The sequence below is a fragment of the Danio aesculapii genome, chromosome 4 (genome assembly GCF_903798145.1).
Source record: "Danio aesculapii chromosome 4, fDanAes4.1, whole genome shotgun sequence".
Classification (NCBI taxonomy): Eukaryota; Metazoa; Chordata; class Actinopteri; order Cypriniformes; family Danionidae; genus Danio; species Danio aesculapii.
Window position 1 is genome coordinate 32,986,394 of NC_079438.1, and position 20,261 is coordinate 33,006,654.

General features: G+C 33.8%; 1 protein-coding gene across 1 annotated transcript; it reads left to right on the forward strand.

The window, feature by feature from the left end:
• The first annotated feature begins 643 nt into the window (after positions 1-643).
• Positions 644-20,229, forward strand: nr2c1 (nuclear receptor subfamily 2, group C, member 1). Its single transcript, XM_056455472.1, has 14 exons — positions 644-760; positions 3,617-3,724; positions 5,053-5,283; positions 7,190-7,268; positions 8,574-8,753; positions 8,829-8,976; positions 10,912-11,008; positions 11,195-11,373; positions 13,146-13,299; positions 13,389-13,510; positions 16,310-16,449; positions 17,167-17,304; positions 17,396-17,501; positions 19,675-20,229. Exons 2-14 carry the CDS (start codon positions 3,671-3,673, stop codon positions 19,847-19,849), a joined length of 1,803 nt encoding a protein of 600 aa, XP_056311447.1. The 5' UTR covers positions 644-760; positions 3,617-3,670; the 3' UTR covers positions 19,850-20,229.
• The last annotated feature ends 32 nt before the right edge of the window (positions 20,230-20,261 follow it).

Genomic DNA, 20,261 nt, shown 5'->3' on the forward strand with positions numbered 1-20,261 from the left:
TTAAATACAAAAATATGAACATTCAAATAAATGATGCTAAATTAGCTTTTAATGAATTAGTTTAGAATAAAAATGTAATTAAAAATGAATAGTTTTATTTTTTTAAAAACTACTATTAAAGTACTAAAATAAACAGGAAAAATGTAGTTATGTAACAAATATACATAAAACAAAAATACACAACCACATATTTCGCAAGTCCAATTACTATGTGCAATATAAAAAAATATTTATAAAAGAATGTAAAATATTTTATTCATCTTTTAGATCTTTTTAATTTTTAACATTGAGTTTGGTCTTTATATTCTAAACTTTCTATCTATCTATCTATTTATAAGATACGTGTCCCTCGCCCCAAGTGTTACTGTTATTAATCTTAATCGGTACAAACATTGAAAACAGCAGTATCCGTTAGCATAGCTCTTTGTGGGCTACTATATTTGCTAACCTCAAATCACCCAGTATGCTAAACTAAGAACATTTTTAGTATCCAGTTTAATAGTAGGCAATATTTATTTTGATTTCCTAAAGGGCCACAATATATGTGATGTCTAGTTTCTCATACTATCAAAATAAGTTTGAATTGAGCCTTCTCTAAAAATCAATGCCGAAAGCCTCGAATGCGTTCGCGCATGCGCAGATGTGCGGGCCTCCTCTGAGCGGGTCGCGAACTCTGACCTCCTGTAGCTGCAGTGAGCCGTCACTTTACAATAATTTATCTTAACACCGCAGGATTTGGATAATAACCCACGCATTAAGGGTAAGAATAACCCGTTTTCTGTTAGCAAACAGCACTGTGCTTGCAGCAATTGTTTGGGATGAATAATTCAGCAGAACGTTAGCACTGTTATTAGCCGGCCTGCTAACACGCGCTTTCATCGCAACCGCTGACATAGCAGAAGTATTAACAAATCATAGAAAACATAACGTCTTAGAGACAACTATATGAGAATAAATGGGTTATTTAAGAATAATACACACATATAACAAGACAACTGAAGAATATAATGGTCAACTAACACAGTTATTTAGCAGGCTAACGCTATCCATGCTAAGCTGATCAGTGCATATGTAAACACAACACACACCGATCCCAAATTAACTCCAAACAAATATTCCCTTTTAAAGTCCATCTTTTGATTATCTAAACGTCTTTAAGATATGACTTTTGTGCTGTAATCCACGCGCGAGGAGCTGCTGAGGTGAAGATCCCTCTGTGTATGTGCTGAGAGCTTTAACCCTTCAAGTATGACCTTTAACCTACAGGAACAGATCTAACTTTATCTTCCCGGATCAACACACACAACACACACTCATTCCACAGTCGGTCCTGACCCCCGGCTGTCATTCAAGCTACATCGCATTAATTCAGCATCATTCTAGGCTTTAATAAACACTGGAAGCAAATCGCGATGCTAGCTGGTGTGCTAACGTAGCCACTGCATTCAGTATTTCTCGATAATTCTGAATTGGTTGACAGTATTAAACATAAAAGCTACAATATTTGACAATATTTGTGTTATGTTTTCTTGTTGCCACATTTTTGAAGCTTTAATCACTTCATATTATTATCGCGAATTTGAAATAAGCTGCAAAAAGGGTTACATTAACAGGTATAACAGGAAGAACTACCCTATGTTTTTGTGCATTACTTTAATGTTTATTAATGTTAAAGTAAACCTTCAAAAGGACAACAGGTCAACACTTTACCATAAGGTCTCATCTTTAGTAAATGTTAATGCCTTAACATCAACAATGCGAAATAGCTAGCTGCATTCGTTACTGTGTTGATGTTTTTTTAAGCAGCTGTACTTTTGTTATTCACCATAACCCCTAGTAAATAAAATGTGAGTGCTTGACTACATCTTTTTAAAAATATCCACTTTCTACACCACTTTTATTTTTCTAAACAGTGTGAAAATCTTTGTATAAGTAGCACTTCTTGTCAGTTTCGCCTCTTAATTATAAGTTTATACCCTCACTTGTTGAAGTTGCCTTGGAAAAATGCGTCTTCCAAATAACTAAATGAAAATGTAAAACTGTTTTATTTTGTTTCAAGGAGTTATTATAAATGTAGAAATAAACATCACCTAAGATTTATAATTTCTTTACAAGTATCTTTCAATGTCAGTTTATTGTATTGATCCTCAAGGCGCCTCAAAACCTTTTGAGTTTCTTTTATATTAAACACAAAAGAAGATATTTTGAAGAATGTTGCAAACTGAAAACCACTGAAATTCACAATGGGGTTTTTTCTAAGTCAGTGGCTACTGGTTCCCAACATTCTGCAAAATATCTTCACTTTTGGTAAGCAGAAGAAACTCATTAACTTACATCATACATAATCATGTACATTTTTTTTACTAGTACTAAAGTTTACAGTACTGGTTTGTAATGTATTATTTCTTTCTTTCTGTATGTTGTTATATCACTTGTTGTATTTCTTATGTAATTCAATTTGAAAGAAATTTCTTCTTAATGAATAAATGTAAAAAATAGAATGCAGCTTAGAAACAGCAGACCCTTTTGTTCAATCAACCTTCCAAATGAGGATCAAAGCGATAAAAGAGCAATGTGAGGGCTATGGCGAGTCTTGGTTAGTGTAATAGTACAACTACCATGTTGTTTTTTAATATAAAAGTTGTTGATAAATATAAAAAATATGAGAGGAATGCTCATGTTAGTGCTTATCAGTAGGCCCACACGGAATCTGCGCGTGCAGAAATCTGCAGATTTCTATAGATGTTTGGCCCATAATTCAGTCTAATTATCCACTTGTGTAAATGTGTGTACATTTATATTTATTCAGTTTTTAAATTAATTTCAGTAATAATAATGACTAATATGAAAATGTTCTAAAACAATTGCAGAAAAGAACTTACTTCTGGATTGCAGAACAATATATTATATAAAAATGTATACAATATATGTGTTTACAATACATATTTGCATTTTTTATCCTACTCTACTACTTTTTAATTACTAAAGTTTTTTGTTTTTTTTATTTCACCATTTTAATACATATTTTATGTAATTGATTTTATTCATGTTTTGTTACAGTTAAAGTCACATTTATGTTATTTATTTACTTTAAATGTACACAAATATATAAATAAATATAAATAATATTTATTTAAAGTATTTGGGTGACACTCGTGTGTCCTAATAAACACAGCAAAAGAAAACAAAACCCTGACTTGTCAATCCCAAACTACAGTATGCTTCTTTTTTGTATGTATGCACAGTCATTCAAAAATTATAAATATACTTAATTTGACTTGTATGGGTAAACAGGCGTTTGACATATGCAAATTTCAACAAAGTTTAAGTGTACTTTGAAGTATTCTTTAGCTGTCTTTGACTTTGATATTTTCATCATACATTTCTTTTTATTTAGGGCAAAAAAATTTGTTTGATAATACAGGCTCCAACATCTTGTCTTAGTGATAAGTATGTTTGCACAAGCTCTGTCATTCAACACTTCAGTTGTGAAAAGTCATGTCACACACAACCGGCTGCTTCCAAGGAAACAGCTTTGTCAGTGTGACTAGTTAACTAGTTTTTGATATATAACAATCTATTTATGTTATTTAAAGTATCTGTGTTATTTTCTTAGGTGGGTGTGCGACTGATGGGGCATTGCTAGCCAGTTTTTTGAAGGATTGGCATCATGGAAGGAGAAAGTCCCAGAATTCAGCTGGTCTCTGCAGATGGCGGCCTACAGGTGACTTACACTGCACTATTAATATATTGACCTTATTCTTGACATACAAGCTGGCACAACCCTCGGAATCTTTTTTTGCTGGAGACTTCCAGTCTCATTCACTTCCATAAAATTTTTAGATGTTAAAACAGCTTGTTGTGCTTCTTGATGCTGCAAACGGACATTATTATATTATTAAAATTTTTATGTTTATTCATGAACACACTTGTATATTAGTTTGAATATTTTCTGCTGTTCATTATCACGTTGAATTTGAATCAAAGGTTCAAAAACAAGCACACTTTAGCATTGTAGAATAAAGTCAATATATTTAAACCAACATAAATGTAAATGCAACCTTTTTTAAAGATAAGTGGACTACTCTGTTTTTTCATCACACTGTGGAGAAAAAGCTGTCCATTCAATAAGATTTGTGTATTTTCTTTCTTTACTGTGACAAAACTTCTGCATTTTTATTACTGTCATTTTGTAAGCCTCACCTACAGCCAGAAAGGGAATTAAATTTTGACATTGGAACTATCAGAAAATCAGGCCAACTTTTTGTATTAATGCAATCATAACTTTTTACTAGAAGTGATTTTTGATATTAAATATATTTTTAAAGTCCCTACGCATTTAATGCCTTCCTTGAGTGAAAGTTTTAGTTACAGTGGCAAACTGCAACTTTGAATGTTTATATATTGTAACTGAAAATTGAGTCACTGTATTGGATAGGGCTGCACAATATATGGTTTCAGCATCAATATCGCAATGTGTGCATCTGCAATAGTCACATCACAAAATATGCAATGTTGAGTCTGGATTATAGTTGAGCAGGAGCTAAAGAACTTTATTTAAGTACTGTAATTATATGGAATTTTTGCAAAAAAATAAACGTTTTAGTCCAAATATGTACATTTTAATGCAAAAACAAGATTATTTTACTGATAATTTTGCTTGTTTTAAGGAAAAACTCCTAATTTCACCTTATTTCTTCTGAAGTTGAAAACAAAATAGTATTTTTACTTGATCTAAGATTTTTTTAGATACTTGGACAAGAAAGCAAAATTGTAAAAGCATTTTTTGCATTGTGATTATTCAATTTCCATATCTGAATACTGTTAGACTCCTTAGAAAACCGACAAATAGAGCTATTCAAACTATCTTGTGAAAGTGTGATCATATCGCAATATTTATCGTAGAAAATTAAGACTAACATACTAATACTAACATCTAAAAAACATCATTATGATTTCACGGGAGATTTTGATACCCCAAATCACTTCATACTACAAATGTCATTTTTTATGTTTCCTTCTGATGACGTTTGTTGTCATGTGTTGTCTCAGATTGTCACGGAGCAACAGTTGGCCCAGAAAGTGCAAATAGTCACAGCCATTGATCAGGCTGGAGCTGGAAAGCAGCAGTTTATATTAGCTAACCTGGACTACCCCAACCAGGAGAAACTGTTCATCAAACAGGAGAACTCACCGGCCAAGGTCATCTTAACCTCTTCCGATGGCTCAGCTGTCAATCAACTGCTTTTCGCATCACCTGAGCTATCAGGACAACAAATCCAGGTCAGCAAGCTCATTAAAAGCACGAAGTAGGGGTGGATGGTATGACCAAAATTCTATTTCACTGCACACAACCTGACAAAAGTTTTGTTGTCGATCCCAGTTGAAAGAGCAACAAATAATAACATGACTTCTAGTTGATCATTTGGAAAAGTGGCAAAACGTAGATTTTTTTCGATGAATCATCTGTTGAACTGCATCCCAATCATCACAAATACTACAGAAGATCTACTGGAACCCGCATGGACTCAAGATTCTCTTAGAAATCAGTCAATTTTGGTAAAGGAAAAATCATAGTTTGGGGTTACATTCAGCATGAGGGCATGCGAGAGATCTGCAGAGTGGATGGCAACATCAACAGCCTGAGGTAGCAAGACATTTGTGCTGCCCATTACATTACAAACCACAGGAGAGGGCAAATTCTTCAGCATTATAGGGCTCCTTCTCATACTTAAACCTCCACATCAATGTTCCTGAAAGCAAATAAGGTCAAGGTGCTCCAGGATTGGCCAGCCCAGTCACCAGACATGAACATTATTGAGCATGTCAGGGGTAAGATGAAGGAGGAGGCATTGAAGATGAATCCAAAGAATCCTGATGAACTCTGGGAATCCTCATGCTTTCTTTGCCATTCCATATGACTTTATTAATAAGTTATTTGAGTCATTGCTGAGATGTATGGATGCAGTCCTCTAAGTTCATGGTAGTCATACACAATATTAATTATTTTTCCACTGCACCCTGACTTTATATTTTATACTGTACATTATTTCCGTTAAGTGACAAGACTTTTGTCTAAGCAAAGCCAGACCTTACTGTACTAATAAAATAATAAAAAATTAAGCCATGATCATATTTTATTCTAGTAAAATAAGCGTAATCTAGAGGCCTTTGCTTTTATATAAGCCTCTTCTCATACCAAATGATCAACTAGAAGTCAAGTTATTATTTGTTGTTCCTTAAACTTGGATGGGCGACAAGACATTTGTCAGGTAGTATATGAGTAATTTTATTGCATGGTAGCAATATAAAATAGGTAGATATTCTGTAAAAGTTGACAATAAGGCTTTATATAATAAGTTCAAATGAAACGAATGAAAAGAACTTAACCTTATTACTTCCCATGATAGAAAATTAAAGTCTTGTAGGCTCTTAATCAAAACTTATATCATCTTATAGGCAAGGCATATCAGTATAATTTTGAGGCTCATGTAGATGTTTACATTTAAAGCCATTATTAGTAAATTTATTGAGCATTTTGATGATATCATGCATTCCTAAAATGTAACAAATGAAATATGACCTTACATAACAAAAAATTCCACTGCATGTCACATATCACAGTAGTACATGCACAAACATTATTATAATTATTAATAATAAACTTACTAACATGTTTAACAGTATGAAATAAATATCACTTTAAAATGTTAAATATGAACAGTGTTTCCCCTACCATTTGTTTTCTTCTGTTGAACACATAAGAAAGATATTTTGAAAAATGTTGCAAAACCGTTACCATTGACTTCCATAGTATTTGTTTATCTTGCTGTGGATGTCAATGGTTTCCAATTTCAAAAATTCTTCAGATTATCTTCCTTTGTGTTTAACTGAAAAAAGAATCTTGTAGGGGTTTGGTAATACTTGATGGTGATTAATTCGTAAATCGGTTCATATGTTTGGGTGAAACTTTCTGGTGCTTTACTGGCAGAAAGTGTGTATTGGTGTATTTACTTTTAAAGTCATTATTGTAATTTTACAGCATTATCCTGGTAGTACTGTAAAAAACAGGTCTATAGTGTAAACGTGGTCAAATGCATTCAAGCACCCACCTGCACTTCACCTGCTGATCAAACATGTGTTTGTTTTGTGAGAATATTCATTTTATTCAACGTGTTTTGTTTTTCAGTTTGTTACAGATGGCTCAGATCAGGGAGCGATGAAGCCTCCAGTGGAGTACTGTGTAGTTTGTGGAGACAAGGCATCAGGTATGGGACCCACACAGGGGATGACCAGATTATCAGCTTAGTTTTGGGCTTGTTTTGAATAAAATAGTTTTTTTATTAAAAGTTTGTTAATAGTTAAATCAAATAAAAAACAAAGAATTTATAACTATTTAGGTTTGTTGTAATAAAAATGCTGCATGTTTTATTTAGATTTTCTTTGAAAGAATGTAATTTGAGTTCAATATTATTTTTACGTCATAATTTAACTTGTCATTAATATCACAAAATATATTATTCCGGGGGATTTTTTTAAAATACATTTTGTTGCTATACCAACAAAGACTACTAGGTGCAGGTTATACTCCTTGTACTGTTCCTTTTTTTTTAAAATTCAAAACAGCAACTAGATAAATTCTAGGTTTTAAATAGTTTTTAAAACCATAAGTATGAAATCTAAATTAGGTTGATATACAATAAATCTACTGAAACCACAACTACTGCAGTCAAACTATTACAATGATAACAATATACATGCATACTTGTATTACAACTACATATTATATATACAACTGTTCGCAACTCTGCCAAAAATAGCTTTTGATATATTTTTTTATTGTCACAAAATACTTAATTAATGTCACTTAAAAACTAACAATTAATTAACTAAATTGCCCTGCTGAAAATTTGACCTTCAGAGGACAGTAGCAGTCTGTGAAAAAAAACACAGTTTCTGAGTTATAAAAATTCATATCAGATCAATCTCACCTGGATGCTCAGCCAAACAAAAAGGGAGAATATGCAAAGTCCACACAGAAATGCCGACTTGCCCAGTCGTGACTCGAACCAGCAACCTTCTTGCTGTGAGGTGACAGTGCTAACCACTGAGCCACCGTGCTGCCACCCGAAGCTCGAAATGTATCAAATTTATTGATTTAAAAATTATATAATTATATTATTTTTTAGTAAATAAATGTGATACTTTTGGTGTTGTCACCTTTTCATATATATTTGTGTGGTATTTAATTAACAAATAATATAAAGATTACAAACGTAAACATTAGTTGTTTAATAAGATTCATTAGCTTACACATGCTTGCTCCTGTTTGTGTCATCAATCTGGCAACCTGTGTTTGCATCAAGTTAATTTTGGAGGGGACAGGTTTAAAAAACCTTCTTTAATGTTTTGAATTTGGACTGCAATACCTAGTTCAACCACCAGTCCTACATACTTTAAATTTGTAATTGCTGTGGGCCAACTTTATGGGTGGAAGAAGAATTGGAAAGGTTTTGTGATTTGTAGAGATAAGCTTTTGTAAATAAATGCTGTAACTGTGTGTGTGGGTTCAGGTCGTCATTATGGTGCAGTGAGCTGTGAGGGCTGTAAAGGTTTCTTCAAGCGCAGCATCAGGAAGAATCTGGTGTACACCTGCCGCGGGTCTGGAGAGTGTGTCATCAATAAACACCATCGCAACCGCTGTCAGTACTGCAGACTGCAGCGCTGCATGGCCCTTGGCATGAAACAAGACTGTGAGTCCTAAAAAATAGATAAATAAAGCCTCAGATTATACAGCCTTTAAGTGTTTTCTGAAATTCCCTCAACAGCTGTTCAGTGTGAGAGGAAACCAGTAGAGGTGTCGAGAGAGAAGCCAGCAAACTGTGCGCCCTCAATCGAAAAGATCTACATCCGCAAAAACCTATGCAGCCCTCTCGCTGCAATGCCAACGTTTGTCAGCCAAAAAGAAACCACCAGGTATGACTGTGAATTTGTGTTTCGAGTTCTTAGGGCTGATGCGGGGAGGAAATTTCTCTTGTGGCAAATCTGAATGGTTCAATAGTGCTGTAGTTACCAAAGTAGTGGTTGCTGAACAATGACAAGGGGTCACTTGGTGATTTTTAAAACACAAATAAATTTTATTAAAATATTAGAATTACCATATTTTATTCATAACCCACAGAAGTTAATAGTTACATTAAAGAAACAACATACTATTACAAATGAATCAGCCTTTTAATTGGATTGCGACCCCTGAGATGTTTAGATTAACCACACAGCAATAGCAACCACACAGTTAAACTTTCAACCAAACGTTATGGCACTCTAATACATTAAAAATGAGATATTTGAGGTAATATTAAATTACATTAATAAATGAATATAAAAAATTATATGGTTATTAGACTGGTGCGTTTTTGTGTTGTCAAAATGCTCATGTTTATATAGGCCTTTAGTTGTGTGTAATGTTTGTATATTTATAACCACCTTCAAGAAAAATGGGGGTTGCAAGTTACTGACATTGTTATTTTGGGGGTCATGGGCTGAAAAGTTTGGGAACCCCTGCAATAGTGTGATATGCAATAATACCACCAAACGTATAAAGTTTGCACACTGCATATATAGCTCTGGTGTCAAGTTATTATGTATCGCATATTTTAAATAAAAATTAGACATGTAAAATGTTTTAGCCTTTTGTTAAAAACTGAATATTAATTGAACACAAATAAATCAAGATAACAAATAGGTTACAAAATTAACTTTGTATTTTCATTTACAGTACATTAAGCTGAAAGGAGCCTGTATGTTTTTAAATAGACCAAAAGAAATTGTCTACTTTTTCAATTAATTTTTGTTTCAATAATATCTTTTTATTAAATGTAAATGTTTTATTTATTTATTTTAATTAAGGTTTTTTTTGCTTATTAGTTTTAATTTAAATGGAAATGACTTGGGGTGCACAACTTGTACTTATAATTGATACGCGCAGACTGTGCTTTTGCCAAGAGTAGCAGTAGCTACTCTTTCAATGTGCATTTTGGAAGTAAAAGTACTGCAACTGCTTTCAGATGTAGCAGCATTTATTATACAGAGCTATAGTTCATTGACAAGCTATGCCCCCCTCCCCCCGCTCTTCACTGTCAAATTTCCTTCGCGACATCTTTTCATCATCTGAGACCATGCCTGATTCGTCACTCTGATTTCTTTCGGAAACTCACAATTAACATATTAAACATTGGTATCAGTGAATTATTGCTGCCGTGTGGTTGCTAATCTGAAAACACGTGAAAATATAAAATTTAATAACATGTTTTTGCTCCAAGGTCAAACTTTATTAGTATCCTTGAATCAATAAAATTAATTAAATTCTCTGCTCTTTTTGATTATTCTGTGTCTCTTCTTTGCGCCGTATTTGCGGTTTCTATGCAAGAGCACCCTCTGGCTTTTGGAGAAGATTTACTACTGATCACAGAGTCGTGTTTTTCCTTAACAACATGTTTATGAGAATCTGAGCTGTTGCTGAATCATCAGCTTAATTTCTTTTAAAAAAATTACATCTTTTTTAATACCGAGATGAGAGCTCAGATTCAATATATTACTATTGGAACAATTCTTTTTAAAACACTGGATACAAACAGTTGGCAGGTAAAATCACACTCAAAACACTCTGGTATTCATAATTAAATAATTTATTATTTCATGCAAAATAAAGAAGTAAAAAAGAAAGAAAGAAAGGCATAGCATCAGGAATAAAGTTTTCACTGTGGTTGGCTTGTCAATATTTCATGGAGTGTTTAAGTATCATGTGAACAACTGCTCCAGTGAAACACATTCGCTCAAGTTCACACAGTGCTGTCCTTTCTTTTGAACTTGTTTTTTTATTTCTCCATCTCATTCTTTGTCTGATTGCAGGCCCACAAGTTTACTGGACTCCAACATGCTCTTGAATATCCAGCAGTCCATTTCCAAACTTGACAACACTATTTTAATTCCTTCTTCGCCAGATCAGGTAAAAAATCTTGTTTGGTTTTTTTTGGGTAGTAATATGCATTATTAAAAAAAATTATGACAACATTTTTACTTTAAAAGTATTAAAATTATATATTGTTATGATGCTAATTCTTCCAGAAAAGCCTTAATTAAAAGAAGCACATAGCACTACATGTATATTCACGTTTTGTGATGTTTACTTTAGAATGATTCCAATCAGGGAGATCTGGGAACTCTGGCCAACGTAGTCACATCTCTCGGTCACCTCAACAAAAGTCGGGAGATGATGGACAGCAGTACTGACTTATCAGGAATCGAGACCATGAGTAACGATGACAGCGTTATGACAGACATTCAGAGGGAGGAGTCAAATGACGTCACACGGTGAGCAAATGCAACTTGTATAGTTCAGATTTTATTTTTTAATTAATTTTCATTTATTTGACACCTGGTACCAGAGCTAGCTAGTTGTTGTTACAAATTAAAAAATATGTACATACAATATAACTTATTATTTAATCAAAATGAAAAACAAATCATTCATTACATACAATTGAAGTCAGAATTATTAGCCGCCGTTTAGATTTTTATTGCTTTTTTATATATTTCCCAAATGATGTTTAACAGAGCAAGGGAATTTTTACAGTATGTCTGATTATCACTGAACTCACTACTGTTTACTGAGTGTAACTAAAGCTACAGGGGCACTGGAGCATTTCAAAGTCACGTCAATCAGCTAGTTTGTCTATAAGCTGACATACGAGCGATCCGCTGATGAATTGCTGCTTTAAAATGCTCCAGTGTCCCTGCACAGCGAACTCCTCTGAGTATAATTTACTATGTTTATATAGTATTTGGTCCCTCTCTAAATTGAATTAATGATACTCAAGTTAATGAGATTATGAAAGGATTAATTAGGTGATTGTTGAGGACTGATGATGAACACCTGCTGTTATTAAGCAGAAACAGCTGAAATATAATACATTGAATCTCTCAAAATCTTAGCAGAGGATCAACTCAATCAATAAGCAATTCCACAAACAGCAGCTTTACTTATTACCAACCTGTTTGCCCTTATTTAAAGTGGGACCAAATACTCTCTTAACTAAGTTTTACTTAGAGGATTTTGCTTTGTCTATCTGTGTTTACACTCAGTAAACAGCGGTGAGTTTGGTGAACTGATGACCTTCACAGCCAATCACAGTCATTTCTGTTAAGCATGTGAATACAATGGCAAATTAGTGGTGTTTAAGAACGTGCTCAACAGCACTCAAATGTTAGCTGGAAATGGATGTTTTAAAAATGTTAGTATCTGTACCAAATGTACCAAAAATGTTGGTACCAAATTCCAATATCGTGACAACTCTACCTTCGGGTCAATTTTTGACCTGTCATATTTAAAACCGTTTTTACACCACAAAAAACTTCTGGCACACTCCAACACGCATACACTAACGCGCAATGGCCAATAAGAATCTGCTTCTTTTTTACACTTATGCAGGTACTTTTAGCTACTTTTATCGATAAAATCCGTATCGATATTTATTGGCAGAACACCATTGTTAATATCGCAAAAAAAAAAATCGGTATGCAGTTTGTGGCTGCTGAGCGCGCACCTTGGACGCAATGCCAATAAGCTTGCGGTGTAAGTTTGTCATTTCCAATGGAGGCACGTGACTGGCACAATGTGCATATGGGAGCTATGCACACATGTTGTGCAAGCGGCGCACAAATGAACCGTGTGCATTTTCCAGCCGCACCTAGTTAAAAAAACATCTGAACTTTTCCTAATGCCCCGAGCTCACAGCAATTCATGTAAGTAGAACTAACCAATCTGCTTCACACTTTGTATGGAATATACACGTTTCATTAATAACAGCAGACTAATTACCTCAGATAAACACAGCGCACGCATAAACTTGCATCGGAGCTGCAGCAATAATTTGTGCGTTCGTCATCCTCTGAGAAAATGGTTGATGGTCACTTAGTTAGAGACAACACAAGGGTTAAACACACATCATTAAAAAAAAAAAAGTTATCAAATGTCAATTAATTTTAAAACCATTTCAGTGATGATAGCTCCTTGGATTTTTGCTAGATTTTTTTACAGCTTGTTTATGATGTTCAAAAGCTTAGGTTTGTTTGTTTGTCTCCAGAGCTTTTGACACGCTCACAAAGGTACTAAAGGCTGAGGAGAGCTGTGGAGAAGAGGTGGCTGATGGGGCTGTGACTGTGAGGGATGACGAACAGACCTCTGCGCTGCTGGAACTGGAAGGACCGCTGCTCTCAGATATGCACGTGCCTTTTAAGGTCAGTTGATTTCCACACACTTCAGTTATAGCAACAAATATGCTCAAATAAGTCCATTCCAGTCACTAAATGTTAAATATTGTGTGTAGCTGATGATGCCGCTGCCCATGCCGGACTTCCTGAATCTGAATTACATCTGTGAATCAGCTTCCCGTCTGCTTTTTCTCTCCATGCACTGGGCTCGATCGATTCCAGCTTTCCAGGCTCTCGGGTAAGTGTGTGTTAATGACCTAGATTCACAGCCTATTTCAAGAGATGAGTAGACAGCACAAAATATAGTTGTAAAAAGGGTAAAATATAATTTTAATCATCAAATTCTTTTCTTTTTTTATAACTCATTCTTTTTTTCTTCAATGATTAACAGTACAATTAGTTTACAAATCCTTTAAGTCATTTTTAACGCCTCCTCTCCTACCCCACCCAAAAGTGTGTCAGATACAGTTGTGCTTAAAAGTTTACATACCCCTTGAATAATTTGTTTAAATGTGAAAAATTTGAGTAAAATAAGAGAGATCGTACAAAATGCATGTTATTTTTTTATTCAATAATGTCCTGGGTAAGATATATAGTTTACTACACAATTATCTAGCTGAAATTTTTAAATAACCCCCTTCAAAAGTGTACATACCCTTGGTTTTCAATACTATGTGTGGTTTCCTGATGATCTACGAGTTCTTTTTCTGCTTTGTGATGGTTGTTTATGAGTGTCTTGCTTGTTCTGAACAGTTAAACTGACTGCTGTTCTTCAGAAAAATCTTAGCAATCTCCAGCAGATTCTTCAGTTTTCCAGCATCTTCTACAAATTTGAACCCTTTCCAGCAGTGACTGTAGGATTGTGATGTGAGATCCATCTTTTCATACTGAGGATGATTGAGGGCCTCAAACACAACTGTTAAAAAAAAGGTTCAAACCCTCACTGATGCTGCAGAAGGAAACAAGGCATTAAGAGCTAGGGGTTAAAACTTTTAAACAGGATGAAAATATCCAATTTTTTTTTTCAATTTTGTTGAAATATCTCTTTTTCGTTCATTTAGAACTGCGCTTCGGAAATAACAGAAAATACTTGGATTCATTTTGGAACACAAATTAAGTGCAGTTTACCTCGATCTTCAGGTACTAAAAGTTTTCATACCAGCTCTTAATGCCTTGTGTTTCCTTCTGGAGCGTCAGTGAAGGTTTGAACTTTTTTAACAGTTGTGTTGGAGCCCCTCAATCATCCTCAGTGTGAAAAGATGGATCTCACAATAATACAGTCACTGCTAGAAAGGGTTCAAATCTGCAGAAGATGCTGGAAAACTGAAGAATCTGCTAGAGATTGAGGATTTTTCTGAAGACAGCAATCAGTTTAACTGTTCAGAACAAACAAGAGACTCATAAACAAACCAGCACGAAGCAGAAAAATCACACACAGTATTGAAAATCAAGAGTATGCACACTTTTGCAGGGGGTTATTTTAGTAATTTCAGCTAGATTTTTGTGTGGTGAACTATATGTAAACATTTTATGTAAAATATCTTACTCGGGACAATACAAAATAAAAAATAAAATGCATTTTATATGATCTCTTTTATTTTGTTCAAATTATTCACATTTGAACAAAATCTTCAAGGGGTATGTAAACTTTAGTTTGCTATCTAATGTTATTTAGAGGTACTGAAAGAACTATGAGTATATTTAGATTCAGTGTTGCCCTCATTCTCTACCATATTTTATTTAGAGCTCACTATAGAGCCTTGCAGTACATGCAGTGTTTCTTAGGTGTCGATAAATTGTTAGGGTGTCCTTGAGCTGTTCTGAAACATCAGTATTTGTAAGATATTACATACATGTCAACACTTTAGTTTTTCCCGAGAGTCTTCCGTATTTCAGACCCATCTCCCACCACCCTCCTGTTTTGTTATTTCTCCTGGAAAAATCCCATAATTCCACCCTCCCCTCGTTCCTCATCTTTTTGGTACAGTCTGTAACACCCCTGGGTCGCCAACGTTGGTATAGTGTCCAATCGCAGCTGCCGCTCCAAATCCCGGTCTATTATACAGTTTCTAACACCACCGTGCCTGCAGCCTCTGGTTCTCGACTGTGTCACTCGGACAAACACCCCATTCTCCCCGCTCCCAATTATAAATATCTTAGTTTGTGTTCTGAAGACGAACAAAGCCCTCATGAGTTTGGAACAGCATGTGGCCGAGAAATTAATAAAATGATTTTTATTTAGGTTGAAATAACACTTTAATAAAAAAATTTTGTTAACGTTTATTCATTTTTAGATTAATAATTTAAGTATTCATTTTTTATTGGATGAATACAACCAGTCCCGATCAGTAAAAATGCGTTTTCTTTAATTTATTTATTATACAACTATTATGAGTAGTTTTTTTTCAGAAACTGAACATTTTCCAAACTCTATTTTAGACCTTTATAATTTAATTTAACAGCAGTTTTCTATATGCAAAAAGCTTAACTAATGCCTTTTACACTTTATGAAAAGTGTCCTTAGCACCAGGATTAATACATATGGGGTCTTCATGAGATTAAATAATTTTTATATTTATTTTTATATAAATAAGTTAGCAGTATGGTGTTCTATAAGCTAGCCCACTCCAAAACAATGATAAAGGTAGCTTCTAGAAGACATAAGCATTCAAAGGTTCACTTGCACGATTATGGTTCAACTATTTGGTGACATCACTCTGTCTGCACTTCATCTTTTTTTTAATTTTCTGTCCAATCAAAAAGAATCTGAAATGTTTGGCCACCCTTACACTTTAAATACGCTAAACGCTAAAGCTGTGGCTCAAATTAGTCATTTGTTCACACAATGATTTTTATATGGTGAATAGCACTACATGTATATAAGAGTCGATCATATACATAATTCAGTACAGACAGCAAAACAAAAAATCAAAACCTGATGAAATGTCTACAGAATGCTGTAATTAAAAGTTATGTGCTGGAGATTGGATTTAATAGTTTTAACTTTGGCTGTGTTCTGTGTGTTTTTGGCATTTAGCTCAGAAAACGGCATCACTCTTATGAAGGCCTGCTGGAATGAGTTGTTTGCTTTAGGTCTGGCTCAGTGTTCACATATTATGAATGTAGAAACCATTCTCACAGCCATAATCAACCATTTACAGACCAGCTTGGATGAAGGTATGTGGATTTGTTGCGCTCGTTTTTCTATGTGTGTTTTCTATTAGTGCAACACACTTTTTAATTTCTGTCTAATACACTTTTTTTCGGCAGCTAATTGAGGGTTGGGCAAACCACATCAAATTGCATTTACAGTGTTTTTACATTCGTAGAAAGAATATAAAATGTAAGTAAAGTGTCCATTGTAGGGTTTCACAAATCTTTTGCAAAAAGAACATATTGAAAAATAGATTTAAAAAAGGTATATCGTTATTCAGTATAACAGAAAAAATTACTTATAACTTTAAGAATATAAAAAAAAAAGATCATATCATATTAAATGTTATTATTTATTAAGGATTGAAAACTTTTGCTGACAAATAGGTAGAACTATAAAGGTTTTTAATTCTTTAAATATTATTATTTTTTTATCAATATTACATTAGGGATTACATTACATTGGTCAAACTGAACAAATTTGGTATACCCTGATTAACTAATAATATTGCTGTTTTGAATAACATTTTAATGAGCAGCTTTAGTAAAATTTGATAAAAATGTATAATGGTAATAAAATTTTTTGCTCAGACGTTTATTTTTATTATTATTAAAATTTATTTGACAGCCCAAAAATTATTTTGTAAATATTAAGTTTTTTTTTCATACCCCAGTTTGAAAACTCAGAGTTACTTCACTGACACAGAGATAGCTAATGAGAAATGTTTGTGTTTGCCACAGAAAAACTGTCTCCAGAGCGGGTGAAGCAAGTCATGGAGCATATCTGGCGCATGCAGGAATTTTGTAACAGTATGAGTCGCATGAGTCCTGATGCATATGAATATGCTTACCTCAAAGCTGTGGTCCTTTTCAGTCCAGGTGAGAACAACTGGAATTTATCTGAAAAATAGGGGGATTTAACTAAAAAGTAAGAATGGAGTTGATAGTTTGTGTGTTAATGTTAATGTAGATCACTCAGCTGTAGACGGCACACTTCAGATTGAACGATTTCAGGAAAAAGCCTATATGGAACTGCAGGATTATGTGAGCAAAGTGTATCCCGAAGATACGTATCGGTGAGTAACTCCAGCAGTTTACAGAAAGTGGATATATGGATTAGCTATCGGTTTGAAAAAAATCTAAAAGTCAGCATGAACCGGAAGTTGCTGAAACTTTTATTTCAGTATGTTGATGTGCTTCCAACTGAAACTGAATATTGAGAAGGGGCTTTCTTTTTGTGCATCAATTACTTGTAGCAGACTAATAGTAAGAGGGGTGTGAAGTATTATATATTAAGAATATTTTGGCTAAACTGTCAAAGTGACGTCAACAGAGAAGGACTGCCACTCCAAATGCAGAAGAATTCATTTAATTGTCTAATTGTTCACCTAAATAATAACAATGTGCGCTAACAAAATAATCAGACCTTTCACATGGACTTTGATATTTGTCTGAGTCAAAATATTGTTTAATAGAATTTGTTAAATAAAGATTTATTTCATAACTTTTCTGAAATATATACCTTGGTATTGTGTTTTATATATATATATATATATATATATATATATATATATATATATATATATATATATATATATATATATATATATATATATATATATATATATATATATATATATGTTATACAGTATACTGTATGTATTATATTGCGTCTATGAATGAATATAAACGTTGGTCCAAATAGGTTCAAAGGCTCACGTTCTGTTCAAAGGTTCATCGCCTATCTTTTAACTTTTTTTTCTTGTACTTAGTATGAAAAGAGGGATCTCAAATTGATAGTAATTTTTGGAAAGGAGATCAAATACACAAAAATACTGAACAACTAAAAAATTTTAATAGAGTATTAAGAATTAAGGGTACAATTTTGAACTGGGTAATTTTTTTAATTATGTAACTGCTGTATTTGAATAGTAATTGATGTAATCTAAAAAATATTAGCTCTTGTGGACTATATGTACACCTGTAAGTGAAATATATTATTCAGCTCAGTACTAAATAAAAAAAACATGCATTGATGCCCTTTATTTTAATACAATCATTAACATTTTGCAGAATCTTCAAGGGGTACATAAACTTTTCATATAATAATAATAATAATAATAATAATAATAATAATAATAATAATAATAATAATAATGGTATTCTTTTACAGGACACACTGTTTTTAGTTGAGTTTTTTGGTACAATGAATGTTTGTTAAGAAACTGTATGTTATATATTATATATTTAGTATGGGGTTGGTCATGAATATAGCCATTTCTGCTGATATGGCATTAAAACATTCATTAAATAAATAAAAAAAAATGTACAGGACAAACTATTGTAATACAAATAATTGCTTGATTACCCTAATGTGCCTAGTTAACCTAATTATCCCAATTAAGTCTTTAAATTGCTTTTAAGCTGAATACTAATATCTATCTAGTGAAATATTAGCCATATCACCCTGCAGCCCAAGACCAGTTACTCACTGAAGCTAAGCAGAGCTGAGCCTGGTCAGTACCTGGATGGGCGGCCACATGGGAAAACTAAGTTGCTGTTGGAAATGGTGTTAGTGGGTCCTAATGCCCCAGTATAGTAAAGGGGGTGCTATACTTTAAGTTAGCGTCGTCTTTCGGATGAGACATTAAACTGACGTTAACAATTGGCCCTTACGCATCATGGCCTCTCAATCATTCCTATCCACTGAATTGGCTCTATCACTGTCTCTCCAATCCACCAATAGCTGATGTGTGGTGAGCACACTGGTGACGTTATCCTGTGGCTGCTGTTGCATCATCTAAGTGGATGCTGCACACTGGTGGTGGTGTGGAGAGACTGCCCCCCCACCCCCCCACTCCTCAAGATTGTGAAGCGCTTTGGGTGTATGGCCATGCACAATAAATGCACTAGATAAATACACATTACATTACATTACAATATCATGTACTGTGATAAAATTTTAGGTTAAAGAACTGTTATTAGAAATAAGTTATTAAAAGTAGTATGTTTAGAAATGTGTTGAAGAAAATCCTCCCTCCATTAAACAGAAATTGGGGAAAAAATATAAAATTATTTAAATTCAACAGAGCTAATAATTCTGACTTCAACTGCACACACATATATACACCTACTGGGATTTTCTGCAAATAAAAACATTCAGTAATAATAATAATGTTCTTATTTGAAATTTTAAGGACATGTTTTATAAAATAATTATCTCTAATCATCAATTCTTCTGTCCTTCAGTCTTTCAAAGCTGTTAGTTCGTCTGCCAGCTCTGCGGCTCATGAGCGCAGCAGTCACCGAAGAGCTGTTTTTTGCAGGCCTCATCGGCAACGTCCAGATCGACAGCATCATTCCCTACATCCTCAAAATGGAATCTACCGACTACAACAGCCAGCCAATCAGCAGTGTCGAGTGACGAACCCCGCCCACAGCCTCACCCATCAGCTTTAACATGTCTCCGGCTTTGCACATCCAGATGCTTTATATAATCATATGAATTTTGAATGAGGAAATAATTTTGTTATGACTTTGCTTTTTCATTTTGGTCAGTGATTGTGTCTATGGGTTTTGTAGTATGGATTACCACAATTGTTGTGGTTCAGTCCTTCGGGCTTTTATTGTATTGTTGTAATTATGTTTAAAAAGTGTCTATGAAGACAGAAGTGCAGGAACTTGTTCTGGAGAACTTGTTCTAGAGACCTTTTCCCCCACAAAGCACTGACTTTCTCTGTATGTATATGAATCATGTATATAGGACTAATAATAAATATCAAATCAAGGACAAAAATCTGTGTATATTTCTATTGGTTTCTTTTTTTTATGAACAT

Coding starts and splice junctions, on each gene's coding strand:
- nr2c1 (XM_056455472.1), top strand. CDS start 3,671: ATGGAAGGAGAAAGTCCCAGAATTCAGCTGGTCTCTGCAGATGGCGGC. Junction 7,269..8,573: donor TTGTGGAGACAAGGCATCAG/GTATGGGACCCA, acceptor GTGTGGGTTCAG/GTCGTCATTATGGTGCAGTG. Junction 13,511..16,309: donor CCAGCTTTCCAGGCTCTCGG/GTAAGTGTGTGT, acceptor TTTGGCATTTAG/CTCAGAAAACGGCATCACTC.